Genomic DNA, 18,208 nt, shown 5'->3' with positions numbered 1-18,208 from the left:
AAGTACTGTAGCAATAAAAATAATCTATCAGAGAGAAACTTTTTTTTAAATACAGTAAAATTTACCCAACTTACCCGATGGTAATTCTATCCCAGATATTTGTTACAACCATAATGACTTAATGAAGCCTCTACTCAGGTATTAATCTGTTAATTATTTAATCGATAACCTCTCAAACTTGTTGTGGACTGGCCCTCAAGCAGCAGTTTATGTATTTAGAATAGTTAACTTGCCTCTTAACATGAATAGATGGAGTAACCATTTGATTTTTTTTTTTTTTAAATCAAAGCTGATTTGCAATAATTTTATGTAAATGTTGCCTTTCAATTTCCCTTTGTTTTTTCAACATCAGCTAGGTTATTATTATTATTATTAATTGGAAGATGTGGCGACATTCATTAAATTAGCTCACAAAACAGAAACAACTCAATGTATTAATCTATTGTCCATATTGCAATTATATCATGATTATGCTGTTAGTGTCGTTTGTCAGTTCGCTGCTAACATTTGCTAATTTGCATAACAAGTTGTGATTAGAAGTAAAACTTGCTGTGGATTAACATTATGCCACACAGGATTAGTTCATTATGCTGATTAACAGCACAGGCCACATTAGCATACTGTACTTAAAATAAGTGAGCACAAAATGGCAGTCAATTAAATAATAGCAAACTAGGCTTACTATTGAATATTATACTATTCTCTCCATAGGCTTAATAGTTTATTTTGTATATGACTTTAGTTGAGCCATTATAGACCAAACCATTAATAAATGGACACAAAGTAGGAACAACAAAGCCTTTGTATGACAAGCCTACATAGGATTCTGCCAGAGGTTATTTTGCCACTACATTTTGCTATTCCTTATTTTGGAGAATAATATATAAATTTCCCACTGCCAATTGAACAGTAGAACATTGCACACAAAGCTGCTTGGTGGTGGCGAATGGGTTTACAATAAATACTAACTATCATATAATATGTGTAATAAAGTGAATAGTAAATAGTATTGGGATAGTAAAATAATCATTATGTGCACTAGGAGTAATTTTCATTGCAATATTGAATGTATGAATGTTTAATGCATTATTTGTTTCAATTATTCAAATGCAGCTGTACAACCCCTCCAATTCATTTTAACATTGGATTTATGTTTCTTTATTTATTATTTAAAAAATTGGGATACACGGTATCGTCATGAAAAGAACACAATTGGAGCGACAGGCAACCCAGAATCTAGGTCATACTGTCTCTCCCTCGGGTTGCTGTGAACATCGATATCCATGTGCGAAGCTGCAGAAGAGAATGAAATGCTATATAAAAAACTGATCACAAAACTCTGGGCAGAATACACAAAGAAGAAAGAAAAACAGTACTACATAATGTTCTTTAAAAATAAAACAGCCATTCAACAGAGCCATGTGTATGATTTTTACATTTATATTGTGATCTTTAGCTTAACTGCAAGAGACATGATTCCTCATTAATAATATATATGAAATATTCCTGACTTTAAAAACTCATTTGGCCATTTCAGACTTACCAGTTTATATATGTCATATTATGTCAATGCAGCCCAAAACGTGCCAAGCTTCTAAATACAAAAGAAACATACCCCTCAAAACATTAACCCCTGGTGCGTTTTCTTTCAGCCAATACAAATACTTTGACATCACGGGCATACAGTGTACACAGAACAGTCTATAGCTGTGGGTTATGCAGCCTTTAATAACCCACAAACCACTGCACCAAGGTCTGCATTTACAAAACACATCAAACATAAAACAGAATTTTTGTTTGCAATGAATCTGTTTTAGCATATTGCCGCTTTCAGAACTATGCCTGTTTTACAGCATCTTGGCTTACTTTTAACTCAAGGCTACAGGGTTAGGTTTGCAACCATTGCCTGATGGCACTGTCAGTGAATACTGAGGTACTTCTGCAGGTAGCTTTAGTTGATATGATAAACTGTTACATCATAAGGACAGCTTGCAGTAAGCACTCACTACGGAGAGCATGCTCCTTGTGAAAAAGCAGGGGGCGTCTGAGCTTATCTGAACTATGCATAAGGTAATCTTGTAATATTTGTTATGTCTCTTAAAAAAAGATTTACTTTTCAATTGGCCTGCATTAGACAACCACAATTCTGCTATAGATCTTACATTTCACTGCCAATGCAAAAAAAAATAACAAAAACAAAAATAAAACCAAAAAAAAAAAAAAAACCCTGAAACAAAACAATACTGTACACCTCATTTAAGGCTAGGCAACTAAAAACAGTCTATCCTAAAAGGCAAGTCATACTCAAGGTTTATCTCAATGGATATTGTATGTCCTTTAAGTTATATTTGATGGTTTGGTCCCTCATACTGTAGTCACAGTCACAGAACTGTTTGAGAGGTATTTGTAGCACCCTTTAAGAAGACAAGGTGTTTCTGTGTAGTAATCACCCTGAGCCTGGTTATTGCACTAGAGGAATTGTGTTGAGATGTAAGTCAGTGTAGCACGCTCAGTAATGGCAGTACAGGTGCTATAGGACATGCTCACCCTTGTAGACTTTCCTAACCAATAACTGTAAACTTATTCCCCAGTATACTTGGAAAACCACTTAAGAATAGCAAGGACTGGAAGACTATAGGCCAAAGCGAGCTGTTAAAAGACAAGAACTGGTTATATATACATACAGACATACACAATGTCACATTCTGAATCAGTGATGCACACTGTTCTAACTCATTACGGATCCACGCTTGCAGAGGTGGAGTTTGCTTCTCATTGCATCCAGAAAACACTTGAGACACTCTTGGGTTCATTCCAGTTGTAAAGTGATCACATTAAAGGTTTTCAACCATTTGGTGCAATATGCAGAAGTCTCTTTCCGGCTTTGCATCAGAGTAAACGTCTTACACATATGTGCACTTATTAGCAAAAATTTGAAATTAACAGACTATACAAGGGCCACTAAAATACAGGTTTCAACCTTTTTAAAGCAAGCATACCACTTCATTATGCACAGTAAGCAGAGGAACAGAAAAATACACTTGAATCCAAAATGCTTTCCAATTAAATAAATGAACATCTTAACGAAGTTCACTTTAATATATCTGTTTTGTGGTTAATATGGGGAGCAACATTTTATCTATATTAAACCTTAAAATGTCTTTAGCTTCTAATTTTAAATATAAACTATAACTATATTCCATCCTCTTACACCACCACCCCTCCCAAAACGCTGTCATGTGTTTAAATGTGTTCATTTATGATGAGTCCCATGCAGTACCAATATATTGCAACAAAAGTCATTCTCATTGTCATGTTATAGAATTGCCTACGGAACAAGCTGCAAAAAGACACCATTGAAAAGCCATAAAGGTTGTTTGGTCAGTCGTGAAATATAAGGATATAACAGGGTATCCTGGTCTGTAATGATTAATACTCCTTATATCAGTTCAGTCTGTTGGTTTTGCTATTACCACTCTCCAGTGAGTTTGGTGCTTTGGTCCCGTTTTGGTGGGGCAGGAGGGGGCCCACGCCGTAACGTTGCATAGCCTGAGATGTTGCTGGACACGTAGGAACCCTGCTTCTGTTGGTCAAGTAGAAGCTCGGGAGGGGGCGGCGGAAGGGCCATATCGTCCATGGTGGTTGTCGGCTCTAATTTGGACAGCCGCGCCGAGGAGAGGGAACTGTGCCTGGTGATGGACTTCCTTTGCAGAGTCCTGTTCAGGTCCGCCAGGAAATTGGGCTGCACGGACAAGTTTCCCTTGGGTGAGGTGGGAGGCTGTGGGGTCTCCTGCTGCTGCGGTGGAGGAGGTGTTGTGGGCGGCTCAGGGCCTTCTCCTAGGGACAGGCGTGTGCCGTCATTACGCCGGGGCAGCGTGGGTGGGGGTGTCTTCTTCAGGGAGGATTTGTTCCAGGCCTGGGGCTGGGGGTTGACAATGGCAACTTTGGGTGCACCAGGGGGCTCAGTCGGGGGAGGGAGGAGCAGCTCATAATCCGGTGGGGGTGGAGGGAAGTCACAGTCTGAAGGAGGAGAGGGAAAGTCAGACGTCGGCTCCCTGGTCCCGCCCTTACCCTGTGGGAAGACCATGGGCAGATTGGATATATTCAGCTTCCCTGGCTTCGGAGGGGCTGGAGGTCCAGTAGAGTCCTTAGAAGGTGATCCTGAGGAGGATGGGGATGACGATTCCGCAGCCTGTCCAAATTTGTTCTTCAGGCTTTCAACTTTCTTCGACTCGTGGTACTCGGCCGAACTCGTGGATTTGATGCTGGAGTTCCGCTGGGGTGTTGGAGGTGGCCTCTTCCCGCTAGGGCTGGCCGTCTTGGAGGCCTTCTTCACTGGAGAGCCACTCTTTGATGGCGGGGCAGGGGGAGCGGCAGGTGTGGGTCGCCCTCGCCCTCCCCCCTCCCCCTCCCCCGCCCCCACCCTTCCGGTCGACGAGAGACCTCCACACACCACCCTTCAGGGAATGGGACTGGGGCTGGCCCCCGGGCTGCCACTTGGGTTTGGCTTTAACAGCAGGTGGTGACTGAGGGGGCAGTGCTTTGGGCTCTGCCTGTGCAGGAACAGGAGGTGGTGGTGCAGGGAACTGGTTGGCCATTTGTTTGACTAGGGAGGGGGTTGGGGTTGGAGAAATAGGTGCAGACATTGGTGGGGCTTTGTAAGAGAAGCTGTGCTGTTTGGGGAGGGTGGGCGGAGGTTGGTTTTGGGCAGGTGTGAGAGAGGAGTGGCCAGCTGAAAAGCTCTTCTGCTTCTTCATTGGTGGAGGAGGTGGCTGCCAAAAACCCAACCCCGTCCCCCCCCCCCACCACCCCCTCCCCACCTGGGTTGGGGGTGGGGCCGTCCCCCCCACCCCCAGGGGGAGGGGGCATCGTTGCCACTGGAGATATAGGCATTGGCACAGCACCTGGCCCAGGAGGTTTGGGAGCAGTTAGTGGTGGGAATCCTCCAAAGGGTTTGGCAGAAGTCTGTGAAGCTGGTGCTGGGGCCGGAGCTGGAAGTGGTGGTGGTGGTGGGGGTTCTACCTGGGCCACGTGACCTACATTATTCTGGGGAAGGCCTGAAAATTTCTGAGACAGTGCTGCCTGGAACCCGCTGTTGCTAAGCGACTGGAACTTTGGCTGAGGAGGCGGTGGCGGGGTCTGTGGGGCGTGCTGAAAACCATTATTCTGCAGGTGGCTCTGGAATTTCGGTGGTGGTGGCATGAGCAGTGGCACGGCCGGGCTCAGAGGCCCTGGTTTTAGCACCGCCATGGCGGAACGTCCGACTGGTGGGGGTGGCGGAGGTGGTGGTGGAGGGGGAGGGGGTACATTAGCTCCAGCTGGGATGGTTATCTGGGGCTTCACAGACTGTGAAGGAGAGGCCAGAGGAGCCAGTGGGGCCTGCTGGCCCAAGGAGGGCGGTTTGAAGTGATTGCCCCCTTGCGCGGCCAAGACGTTAGCCCAACTACCACGACATGAAACGCTTGTACCACCCCCGACGGACGACCCCGTCAAACCCACCTCCCTCTCCACCTCCCCCACCACCACCACACCACCACCACCACCACTCCCCCTCCCCTCCCGACCCCCTTTGGACCCTTTTGCTTAACCTGGTCTGTGGGGGAGGCTGAGGCAGCTGAAGGGGGTAGGGTTTGCTGATAGACTCCAACCTGGTCTGAAAATAAAAGAAAAAAAAATACTGTTCATTTTCTCTCACGCTTAATTCTTAAAGAATCTTACATACAGAGGACATATGCAAGAGTAATGCTGGCATCTTATAACCCCATGTCACTAATGTACAGCAATTTAATTGTTGGTAAAGTTCAGTACTAGATGCTGAAAGCTATTCTGAACTCTGAACAAATCATGGCATTTGTAGAACCAGGTTTGTAATTTGTAAAGAGTTAAGATTTCTCCAAGTAAAAACTATAACCAAACAATGAAACTAAATCAACATACTTTCAATTCAATAATACTGCCTGCTCAATGAAAATTCCTGGCTTCTCCTTTCCAATATGTTTTAAGCAATCATTGATAATGTGGCTTCTGACAATGTGTGAATAAAATCAAACACCATTTCTTACAGCTCTGCAAAAAGTTTCAGGACTTCACGACGACCAGCTCCATCCACAGTATACAAGTCTACGTAATTGCTGATAAAGTTGACTATGGACAGGCAACGACAACCACAAAGTGCAAACTGGCCTTTTTATATATAAATGAAATGTGTTTCTGCCAATCTGTCATTTTTCACACTGTGGATCTACTGTGAAGCCACCAGACCTGTAGTGTTGGAGGACAACACAGATCTGAATGGCTCCACTGCAGACCCGCAGGCGCCCTACCAGCCACAGGGGGCGCTAGTGCGCGGTGAGCCATGGATTGCCCTGCCAACCCAAGCCCTCCCTACCTGGGCGGTGCTCGACAAATTGTGCGCTGCCCTCTAGGAGCCTTCGGTCACGGTCGGCAATGACATTTGAACCTGCAATCTCCAGACTATAGTCTATAGGGTGCATACTGCACTCCATGCGGAGCGCCTTTACTAGATGAGCCACTCGGAGCCCCTGTGGAGCTCCTTTTAAGATAACAATGTTTAGACTCTCTGTGCTGCCTTGGTCTGATTATTAAAAGCATACCAGTACAAACCACAGCAAGTACTCTACACCAGCTTATCTTGCACGATAAAACACTGCAGTGGCTATATTTATAAAATGCCTGCTTTGCTAACCAAATACCACAAACCCAGCACAACTCAACTCTAGTGCCTTCCCTTTTAAATACTCATACCAATTTCATTAAGTAAACCCTAGCATTCAAAACCCAGCAGCTAGAGACTAAGAAAGCTAATGACTTACTGTCTCTCTCCCTGCAAATGCCAGCAGACAGAGCTCCCTGTCTAATGTAACCTCAATACAAACAGCTAATTAATCAATGTGCACTAGCTGCAGCCTGCTTCTCAAACCCTTCAAAATGAACTGTCAAAAAAAACCTAATAAAAAATACAGACACTATACAGCAGTCCTCTTCACAAGTCTTCTAGCTAACCTGAAATGTAAATAAATAACATAATTACCAGTTACTATTAATGCATTTGTGGGATCTCAATACAGGTTACATTAAATCTACAGTGAAACCCATTACAATCACTTAAGAGACTTTCAAATAAGGACAGCGTACTGTGCAGTGTTTGGTGCCATTCAATAGCCTTTTATTTGTCACAACAGAATATTGGTCTGGCTAGTGCTCCCGGGTAAATTGCATCAGGACAAAATTTAGTATCATTTTCAAAAGCTTAGAAGATCATAAACAGCTTTGTAGTAGCTCTCCCTTCTTCCATGGTATTTAAAGCATGCATCTTAAATTTTCAATTGCTTGAACACCAGTTTCCATTTTCTATAACAATTATAAAATACATTGGGTTTAAAAAAAAAAAAAAAAAAAGCCTTTTGTTTAATTCTGGACCAGTCATATCAGTGGTTCTCAACTACTCCCAAATCATCAAGGTTTAGTTTAATCTAGGTCCTGAATATTCAATATAAAAGCATTTAAAAAAAACATGGTTACATTCCACAATATACAACGCTCAAGGAAATCTGTGGGAATTTTTTTTGTTTTCAAAGGATACCTGGTTGAATCAAAACCTATCCTCTTCAGGTGCCCCCAAAAACTGAGGTAAAGAAACAGTGATTAAAAGATGTTGGCTAAAGTGAGCAAACCAATAGTCTCGTTGCGATTTAGGGTTAGGGTGTTCCTGTTTATATCTAGAATAAGGTTAAAATACTCTGGGGGAAAAATAAACACAGCAAACATTTCCATCGCACTCACAATCTATGCACACACCCCACACGTGAACTGAAAATCGAAAGGGAAAAAAAAAAGTTGCAGTGACAAAGTAAATACATTTGATTAATTTTGTGCTTTCCAAAAATAATTAAAAAAAAAAAAAAAAGTGCTAGGTGGATCAACTAGCTGTTAATAAAATCAAAATCAGGTGTTTACCCCAACAGACATTCACAATTAGGATTAAAAGCTATGGTAAGAATTAAAAGGGGTTAGTTTTTTTATTTATTGTTTTTTTTTTTTTTTAAAAGGTGTGTGGTTATATCAAAAGTCTGTGTTACATCTGCAGGTCCAACACAGCCCCTAACCTTAATTCACCCCAGAACACAGGAGCACAGGCTTGCGAGGCTTGACCTTCGACCCCTGGATAGGCGAGGTGACAGGAGAAAAATGGACAGTAAGACACAGGTGACATGAAAAAAATGAAATATGGCTTAAATCAAAACTCAAGATGCATGTCTTATACCAACTTCAAGGAAACCAAAAAGTTAAAATCCTGGGCCCGTAATTATCAAATGGGTGTGTGTATTAAGTACTTGATATTTTTTGCACACACTAATTGATCTTTATTTATAATTCTCACGTTGAGCCTTTGCACGCACAATTGGTGTTAATAAATCTCAGTGCTTCTAAATCTGTGGAATTCACATTTGAACTGCCCACAGTTTCCCACATATGGTCCATTTGAACCAACATAAGCTGTTGTGAGCGTGTTTGTGAAGATGTTCAAATGATTTCAATTATTTCATAACAAAGTAAATTATAAAAAAAAAAAAAATCTAGATAGATATGTAGTTTACTGTGGTATGAAAGGTGCTATATAAATACATACAACTTGAATTGAATATAGATATTACCTAAGTAAACAAAAATAAACACAAAAAATAATTAAAAAAACTTTTTATTTTTTCAAACTTAAAACTTTTTTTTTTTTTTTTTAAAAAAGGACAAGAGCTATGTTATTAATACAAAAAACTCCCAATAGGAATTAACATAAAGGAAACTCAGCGATTGTAGGAAAATAAAGAAAGCATTTGACAGTCTCCTGCAGTACCCGTTGCCTAGCACTAGGAAATGGTTGTACGCACAGCCTGAGTGTGTGTGAATCGAAGAAACTTTTCTGTTGATAAATTACATACTCTTGGTTCAAATGTGCATACTTACTCTTTAATAGAAAACGTACATTTGATAACTATGGGCCCTGCTCTTTTCAAGCTTATCTTTAAGGTATCACATTCTGGTTTATATTAACACACAAAGTGGGCCTTCACTGAGACTTGCACATTAAGGACAGCATGTGCATTTATATAAAACAAATCACTTTAACCATGATCCTTAAAAGACAATGCCATAATCCCAAACCATAATATACACTGAAGATACGATGTGGCTTCCTGAAAAAATTAAATTAAAAAAAGTCTGTCAATGTTGTCGAAACTGCTTTCTCCTCTTCAAAGGCAGTGCAAAAAGGTACAACTTTGTGTCTGACAATTTTACTCGACTAAAGGCTCAGAAGAGACGTGGCCTTAACTTACAGGCCTGTGTTACTAATAAGTAACCCCAGAGAACCCAGTGGTAGTACAGTCACTATAGATGTTTCTGACCCTTCTGAACAGGCCTACCTTGCTAGTCTCCTCCATCTGTGTCCCTCGCTTCCAGGCCTCGGAGAAGATGGAGCTGACGATGCTCTGGGAGCGAACATGTCCTGAGGACGAGCTATCGGACACACCGCTGTCAGAGTGATTTGAGTGAGACTCTGCTGAGGGAAAGAAAACAGTGAGTGCTATACTGTAAGAAACAAATATGAACAGGGATGGAAATAAGACTCCTACTGCATATGAGTTTCACTCATTCCAAGTTTTACACTGAGCTTGATTAGCCAAAGTGTACAGATAACAACCTCAGGGGTGTGTGTGTGTGTGTGTGTGACAGAAAACTGTCACTGTTTAAAACAAAGAAAAGCTTACCGGGAAGATGGGTTATAATTTATTTTTTGCTTTTTTTGTTGTTAAGAATGTCTTTGTATAAAATATACAATAGTACATATGTAGAGCATTTACATAAAACAAGTAAAATGTTACAAGTAAACTATAAAGTGTATTAGTGGGTGAAGTTGTACTGTATACATATATATATATATATATATATGTATATATATATATATATATATATATATATATATATATATATAGACACACACACACACACACAGTGGCTTGCAAAAGTATTCAGACCCCTGACCAATTCTCTCATATTACTGAATTACAAATGGTACATTGAAATTTTGTTCTATTCGATATTTTATTTTAAAACACTTAAACTCAAAATCAATTATTGTAAGGTGACATTGGTTTTATGTTGGGAAATATTTAAGAAAAATAAAAAACTGAAATATCTTGCTTGCATAAGTATTCAACCCCCACACATTAATATTTGGTAGGGCCACCTTTTGCTGCAATAACAGCTTTAAGTCTTTTGGGGTAAGTATGTACCAGCTTTGCACACAGTGTCGGAGTGATTTTGGCCCATTCTTCTTGGCATATTTGCTCCAGGTTGTTCAGGTTGGTTGGACGACACTTGCGGACCGCAATTTTCAAATAGTGCCACAGATTCTCAATGGGATTGAGATCAGGACTTTGACTGGGCCACTGTAGGACATTCACCTGTTTGTTCTTGAGCCACTCCAATATTGCTTTCGCCTTGTGTTTGGATCACTGTCCTGCTCAAAGGTGAATTTCCTCCTAAGCTTCAGATTTTTAGCAGACTGAAGCAGATTCTCTTGCAGTAATTTCTTGTATTTCCCCACAGCATGATGCTATCACCACCATACTTCACCGTAGGGATGGTGTGTCTTGAGGCATGAGCATTGTTAGGTTTGCACCACACATAGCACTTTGAGTTTTGGCCAAAAAGCTCTATCTTGGTCTCATCTGACCACAAAACCTTTTCCCACATCGCAGCTGGGTCACTCCCATGCTTTCTGGCAAACTCCAGACGTGCTTTCAGATGGTACTTTTTGAGTAATGGCTTCTTTCTTGCCCTCCTCCCATACAGACCAGTATTATGCAGAGCTCTTGATATGGCTGACTGGTGCACCATTACTCCACTCCCAGCCATTGATCTCTGTAGCTCCTTGATTGTTTACCTCTCTGTGGCTTCTCTCACAAGTCTCCTTCTTGTTTGAGCGCTGAGTTTTGAGGGACGGCCTTTTCTTGCCAGTGCCTGGGTGGTGTGACGCAACTTCCACTTCCTGATTATTGATCCAACTATGCTCACTGGGATATCCAAACATTTGGATATTATTTTGTACCCTTTCCCTAATCTATGCATTTGTATTACTTTATCTCTAACTTCTGTAGAATGCTCTTCGGTCTTCATTTTCCTTCAGATTCACAGCTTTACCAAAGATCCTTCAATAGTGGGGTTTTTATCCAGAAAATGTGACAGCAACTTTAATGGTTCACAGGTGGAGGCCAATGGTAAGGTAATTGTGTCCTCGTTAGGGCAATTTCTTTCATCGGTGCAAACTGGGAGCTTCCACAGCACAGGGGTTGAATACTTATGTAAGCAAGATATTTCAGTTTTTTTTATTTTTCTTAAAAATATTTCCCAACATAAAACCAATGTCACCTTACAATAATTGATTTTGAGTTTAAGTGTTTTAAAATAAAATATTGAACAGAACGAAATTTCAATGTACCATTTGTATTTAAGTAATATGAGAGAATTGGTCAGGGGTCTGAATACTTTTGCAAGCCACTGTGTGTGTGTGTGTGTGTGTATATATATATATATATATATATATATATATATATATATATATATATATATATATATATATATATAATATATATATATAATATAAAGTGAATTGCATTCAAAAATTTAATTTTTAAATAAATGTAAATCTTGTCAATTTCAATGTAATGGTCACCCAAATCAAGGGGATTTCAGTCTGAAGCCCAAATCAGTTAAAAGTCTGAAATGTGTATAACACGGTGTTAGAACTCTGGCCTAAGTATAAAAGTGTCTTTGTTAGATGTTCTCCGAGTTAACTAGCATGTTACCTAATTAAACTTTTGTCACCAATTATTGTTAACAGGTGAGGGTCCATGATTACTATAAATATAGGTAGCATAGGCACAAGTTTGTCATTCCTGAATGAAAGGGAGCAGAAACTGTCAAAATACGCTCAGTTAAGCAAAGACAAAAGTCTGTAATTACTTTAAGAAATGAAGGTCAATCTTTAAGACAAATTGCAAGAACTTTGCAAGTGTCTGTAACTGCTGTGGTCAAGACCATCAAACGATTTGAAGAAACTGGCACTCATGAGGACCAAACAAGCTCAGGCAGGCCAAGGGTGACCTCAGAATCCGAGAATAAGTTCATTCGAGTCACAAGTCTGCGAAACCGGCGATTAACTGCCCCTAAAATACAAGCTCAACTAAATGCTACTAGTTGAAACATCTGTACTTCATCAACTGCTCAGAAGAGATTGCGTGAAGCTGGACTAACTGGAAGAATTGCTGCAAAGAAACCATTGTTAAGAGTGCAGAATAAGAGGGCATTAAGAGACTAATAAGAGACTTGCCTGGGCCAAAAAACACAGAAACTGGACGTTTGAGGAGTGGAAGTCGGTCTTATGGACCGATGAGTCAAAATTTGAAATATTTGGGTCCAACCGCCGCGTATTTGTAAGATGCAGAGAGGGTGAGCGCATGAGTTCTGCATGTGTGGTTCCCACTGTCAAGCATGGAGGAGGCAGTGTCATGGTCTGGGGTTGCTTTGCTGGTGACAGAGTTGGTGATCTTTGCCAAGTCCATGGCAAGCTCAACCAGCATGGCTATCACAGCATACTTCCGAGGCATGCCATTCCATCAGGATTATGGCTAGTTGGGCAGTCCTTCATTCTTCAGCAAGATAATGACCTGAAACACACCTCAAAGTTGTGCAAGAACTATCTGGCGAAGAAGGAAAGTGAAGGACAACTCAATCTAATGACCTGGCCTGCCCAGTCAGCAGACCTCAATCCCATAGAACTTGTATGGGGCGAATTGGACAGAAGAGTCAAAGCAAAGCTACCCACAAGTGCCATACATCTCTGGGAATTGCTGCAGAAGAGCTGGGAAGACATGTCTGGTGATTTCCTGCTGAAACTTGTTAACTGAATGTCTCGTGTTTGTGAGGCTGTTATTAAAGCAAAGGGTGGCTATTTTGAGGAGTCCAAGATTGAGACAATTTTCAATTTTGTTGAACAAACAGCAAAAGTGGGCAAGCTATCCATGAAAAGGATTGCCTATTTTCCAATAGGGACAATCTAGTGGTACTATTAGTCTGGGGTCTAACCTGCGAATCTGTAAAATTTCACAGCAAAAAAACACTTTCCTTTCTCCACCAATGAGATGAGTCATCATACAAATGAATAGACTCTTCACAGACATGGTTAACAGTGGAATCGAGGTAAGCAAGGCTTGAGCCAATTCAGATCCATAGTCTAACTCCCTTATTTCTATGACAGACTTGAATTTCAATTATTTCCAGATTACTGGTGGCTGGGGCGAGGGAAAGTAGACTTCTCCTTCTTACCTGGTAAGCTGGGTGAGCTGGATCCTGATTTAATACTTGAGTTGGACAAGGATGACCAATCGTATGCTGCCTCAGTCCTTTTCATTGCCTCCTGGTAGTTCACATAGAGCTGCTTTCCATACTACAGACACAATACCCGTTAATGGAAAGAGCAAGAATCGATTCCAACTGTGAGAAATATGGGCTATAAACCATTATAAATGCTTAATTTAAAATAACTAACACAAAACAGCAATACACTGGTATATTGTCAGATTGCTAAAGATTAAAATACATGGAAAAAAACACAGCTTTATTTCTTTTCACACATTTACAAGAAATACTAAGAGCAGCTGATGTGGTAAAAGGTATAACCAGCAAGGAAGCCAGACATCCAGTTGCAGTTACCTTGGCAATACGAATCCCGTTCACCCATTGGTGGAGGGTTCTGACATCATCGCAGCAGAGGTATTTTATGTACTGAGACTTCTTCTGAATCTGGGGGTGCTGTACAAAACACAGAACAGGTCTGTCATTGGAAATGTCACAAGATTGTTCATGAGTTTATTTTATATTCTTCTTGACATGCTCCAGTACCCATAGAAACAAGAGCCAACAAGTCCTACAGGGAGAAGCAGATATTCCATAAGAGGCAACACAAGCATGACTGCCTGTGATCGAAGTGTGTCTCCAAGGTACTCTCCTTGAAGGTTACAAAAGAATGTCTTGTGCCAAACTCTGTCGCCATTTTATTGTTATCCCTGCTGCAACAGTCTTTGCCATCTGGGCTTCTAATTGAGGAAATGGGGAAACCTTTAAATCAGTTTCGGACATATGGTAGCTCTACTTCACTAAGCAAGCAGATGCCAAATTAATAACACTTCATGAGAGTTGCAAGTCACCAATGAACCTGTCGAGGCTTCATTCAACTTAGTTGCCATTGAAACAGCCTGCAATCATTCCTAAGGATGTGGGGAAAACAGAATGAGGGGGTGACCTAAACTGTGAGCGGAGGTCAATGTGTTACAGAGCAACCATCAATGGTCTTCAGGACATGCAGATTTGACCATCTAAGCAGCTTTTTAGATGAGAAGGGCAAGTCTTTTTAATATGCATGGCTAAGAATGGATTTAAAAGCTTGTTTCAATAAAATGAAATCACACCGCAGTGAATCTGTTTCACAAAAATCTGGCCACGAGGGTCTGGCAACCCGCACCAACTCACTGAATTGTTCCTATCACACTACTTCTACTTGTGTGCTCTTTGGAGAACTCCAGTGATTCACCATCTAGTCAAGGTTTCCAACTGGCACCTATGGATTCATTTGAAATCTGCATTGCTTTTCAGTACAGGTAGTACAGTAAGAATATGCCTATGTATTGTCATTTTTGGTAGGCATGTTCATTATTTGGAACCAAAAAAACACATCTGTTAATTATCTGTTTTTGCTACAGTACATGAGTTTTTTGTATTCAATGCACCTACCCATCAATATATTGCCACTAGATGGAAGTATTGAGCCATGTGTTTGCTATTCAGATGCAGTTTATTCTCATGTTTTTCACACCTATATTTATTTATTTTTCAAACTAGAGATGGGCTAAGTTCCAGGTAGGTCAGGAAATCCTTTTTCCCTTTACGATGAGTAAAAGATTATCTTACGCAGAAACCCAGCTGCACTGTAGAAAATAATAAAAAGCACTTTGTCTGAACTAAATACTGAAGTCACGGGCAATGTGCCAGTCACCATAATGCAGTGAGGCAATGTAAATAACATAACCCCTTTAATATATAGACAAGTCTTACAGGTATCACAGGGCTAGCTAGACAATACCTATTTGACTGGGTTTGGGTGGGGCACTGGTACAGAGGTTGTCACTATCCCAGCTTGTAGTCCAGAGCATGCAGTCATTTGGACTACAACACACAAGGTGATGAGGTTCCAGGAAGTATTCCAAATTGAAGTATGACATACAAGCTAAGAATCCAAGGGTGCCTGTAATATCAGTGCTTATACAAGGTGAGAATCCAAGGGTGCCTGTAACATCAGTGCTTATACAAGGTGAGAATCCAAGGGTGCCTGTAACATCAGTGCTTATACAAGGTGAGAATCCAAGGGTGCCTGTAACATCAGTGCTTACACAAGGTGAGAATCCAAGGGTGCCTGTAACATCAGTGCTTACACAATTTAGAATCCAAGGGTGCCTGTAACTCAGTGCTTACACAAGCAGAATCCAAGGGTGCCTGTAACATCAGTGGTTATGTGAGGTGAGAATCCAAGGGTGCCTGTAACATCAGTGCTTAACAAGCACTGCCTGTAAATCAGTGCTTAACAAGCTGCCCCCCAAGGGTGCCTGTAACCTCAGTGCTTATACAAGGAGAGAATCCAAGGGTGCCTGTAATTAGGGCTTATACAAGCTGTAATATCAGTCAAAGAATCCAAGGGTGCCTGTAACATCAGTGCTTAACAAGGTGAGAATCCAAGGGTGCCTGTAACATCAGTGCTTACACAAGGTGAGAATCCAAGGGTGCCTGTAACATCAGTGCTTATACAAGGTGAGAATCCAAGGGTGCCTGTAACATCAGTGCTTATACAAGAGAATCCAAGGGTGCCTGTAACATCAGTGCTTAGGTGAGAATCCAAGGGTGCCTGTAAAGTGCTTATACAAGGTGAGAATCCAAGGGTGCCTGTAACATCAGTGCTTATACAAGGTGAGAATCCAAGGGTGCCTGTAACATCAGTGCTTACACAAGGTGAGAAAAGGTTAGCATACCTACACCATTTATATTTTTCTACACAGCAACGCAGAGGCACTTTTTTTTTTTTTGGTTTTGTGGAGGCAACCAAGGGTCAGCTGACACTGACAAAAAGCACTCCAAAATAAAATCTGCCCCCCTCCCCCCTTCCCCTCCCTTTATACTGGAGACTCTCCATTTTAATTAGGGACTTCAAAAAAACATAAAAAATGTTTTTAACTCTCCATCACTAAACAAAAGTATTGTAATTCGAGTGAAAGCAGCAGGTAGTAAATTGAATAGCATATTCACATGCAAGACTATATAAACCATGCGTCTGACTTACAAGTTCTCTGAAAGAAATATCCATAAACAGCACTTCACTCAGTCAATTTCAGGAAAATAAAAATAAAATCCCTCCACTCACCAAAAACAATGACACATATTAAAAAAAAAAAAAAAAAAAAGCATTCAATTTACATAATGTGCTATGAAGCATTCAAGTTGTGAAAAACAAGGAACAATAGACATTCTGCATACCTCAGACTCCAGCCAGCGCCTACAGGAATCTCATCTATAAATCACAGCCTATGCATTGCCATCCACTTGAATTTTCAGCTTTCCCTTTGCTTGAAAGAAATCCAGTCACGAATGAGAAATCTAACACGCACAGCTCTACCATGGTGAATATTTTAAGGCAAAATACCTGAATGCCAAAAAGGAGGTCTGTTTTTTCCCCCCACCATTATCTTGAGCACAGAGCTGTTGCTATTGCTGCTGCCTCTAGTGGGCTGCTCTAGCTACTCCACGGTAATATTTAATATTCTCTAGTAAGGTTGCAGCTAGCATACAGAATACAACCCTGACACTGGGCCCTATTTCATTGTAACATGTCAATCAAGTATCCCTCTTTGTTTTTACTAAAATGTAGTCCTCATATTTCCTGGGACATGCAACAAAAACTTACACATATACCACTAACATCTTGGATAATCCTAAATAAAAATCCTAAAAGATTTGGTTTTCTTTTAAATATTAAACTTCCTGTTTTTCAAGGGTCTTGTATTGCACAGCCTCAGATAGTATATATTAAATATACATAATATTACTTAAAAGGGTTATCCCACAGGCAAAATGGCCAGGGGCAAAGGTCCTGAAACTGTTCGAAGCAATCTGGACGGTACCCACCCTTCTTTTAGAGTACTGTTGTGGAATCTGGCAGAATATTCTTTATGGTGCCATAAAAGAAGAAGAAAAAAAGAAGACTTTGCGTCACAGTAAAGTGTTACACGATTATCATTTCAAAATGACACATTTGAACACCACTTGACCCTTTAACTCCAGGGTTAGTTTTACTCTGCCCAGTCTAGATAAACCTGTTGCAAGATCTCCTTTACAAGCCGTTAGCTGGCTCGGCTAACATAAACAAACTGGTGCTAAAGACTGCTACTTTACTCTGCTGAGCTCTCTGGTAACAGAGAGCAGACTTTGAGCACGTGCCAGCAGCCTCAAGGCAGGCCAGCAGACTGGGAAGCTACGGGACTCGAAATGGCATGCTGGAAACACTTATCTTGCCCAGGTCCTGCCAACTTTTATAAATGACTTGTAATCCTCTACAGATCTGAAGCTGTGTTAAACAATAGGTAGTGACAGAGAGGCTGGTCGCTGTGATGGAGAGGCTTGCTCGAGAGATCTGATAGGCCGTCTGTACACCCTGCGAGGGCAGGGGCTGGCTAATGTACACTACAGCTGGATGAACACCAAGCTGGCACCTTTGGAAAGGTCCGAGGGCTGTTAATACAGGAAGTCAAGTCAACACTCTGGCTCAGTTTTGTTGTGAATGAGGTGAAGCCCATTAATTTTGCCACGACACTGCTATCACTTTCTGTGCATTAGGTATTAGAACCCCCCTGTTCCTACATACAGGTCCAATAACTGGAGTTCAGGAGGTGCCTGAACACCTGCTCCACAGGAAGTGTAGTGTGTGGCAAGAAAAACTGATTAACTTCGTCAAAGAAAAACAACGGTAATAATTACTTTAAATTCTTATATCAAGAATACTATGCTGGTTAGTCACAGCTAGCAAATC

At 41.0% G+C, this 18,208-nt stretch overlaps 1 protein-coding gene across 1 annotated transcript in view; it reads right to left on the bottom strand.

Moving 5' to 3' along the window:
* Positions 1–1,142: 1,142 nt before the first annotated feature.
* Positions 1,143–18,208, bottom strand: part of LOC121323054 (ras-associated and pleckstrin homology domains-containing protein 1-like) — a 103,133-nt gene continuing 86,067 nt past the window's right edge. Inside the window, exons 14-20 of the mRNA XM_041263777.1 lie at positions 13,792–13,890; positions 13,405–13,525; positions 9,441–9,574; positions 5,565–5,653; positions 4,853–5,443; positions 4,452–4,767; positions 1,143–4,408 (exon numbers count right to left, since the gene is read on the bottom strand). Coding sequence (XP_041119711.1) covers positions 3,470–4,408; positions 4,452–4,767; positions 4,853–5,443; positions 5,565–5,653; positions 9,441–9,574; positions 13,405–13,525; positions 13,792–13,890 — 2,289 coding nt within the window. The 3' untranslated portion in view covers positions 1,143–3,469. The remainder of the gene's footprint in view (positions 4,409–4,451; positions 4,768–4,852; positions 5,444–5,564; positions 5,654–9,440; positions 9,575–13,404; positions 13,526–13,791; positions 13,891–18,208) is intronic.

The sequence above is a fragment of the Polyodon spathula genome, chromosome 11 (assembly GCF_017654505.1).
Source record: "Polyodon spathula isolate WHYD16114869_AA chromosome 11, ASM1765450v1, whole genome shotgun sequence".
NCBI lineage: Eukaryota > Metazoa > Chordata > Actinopteri > Acipenseriformes > Polyodontidae > Polyodon > Polyodon spathula.
This window is presented reverse-complemented; position numbering and strand designations above follow the sequence as displayed.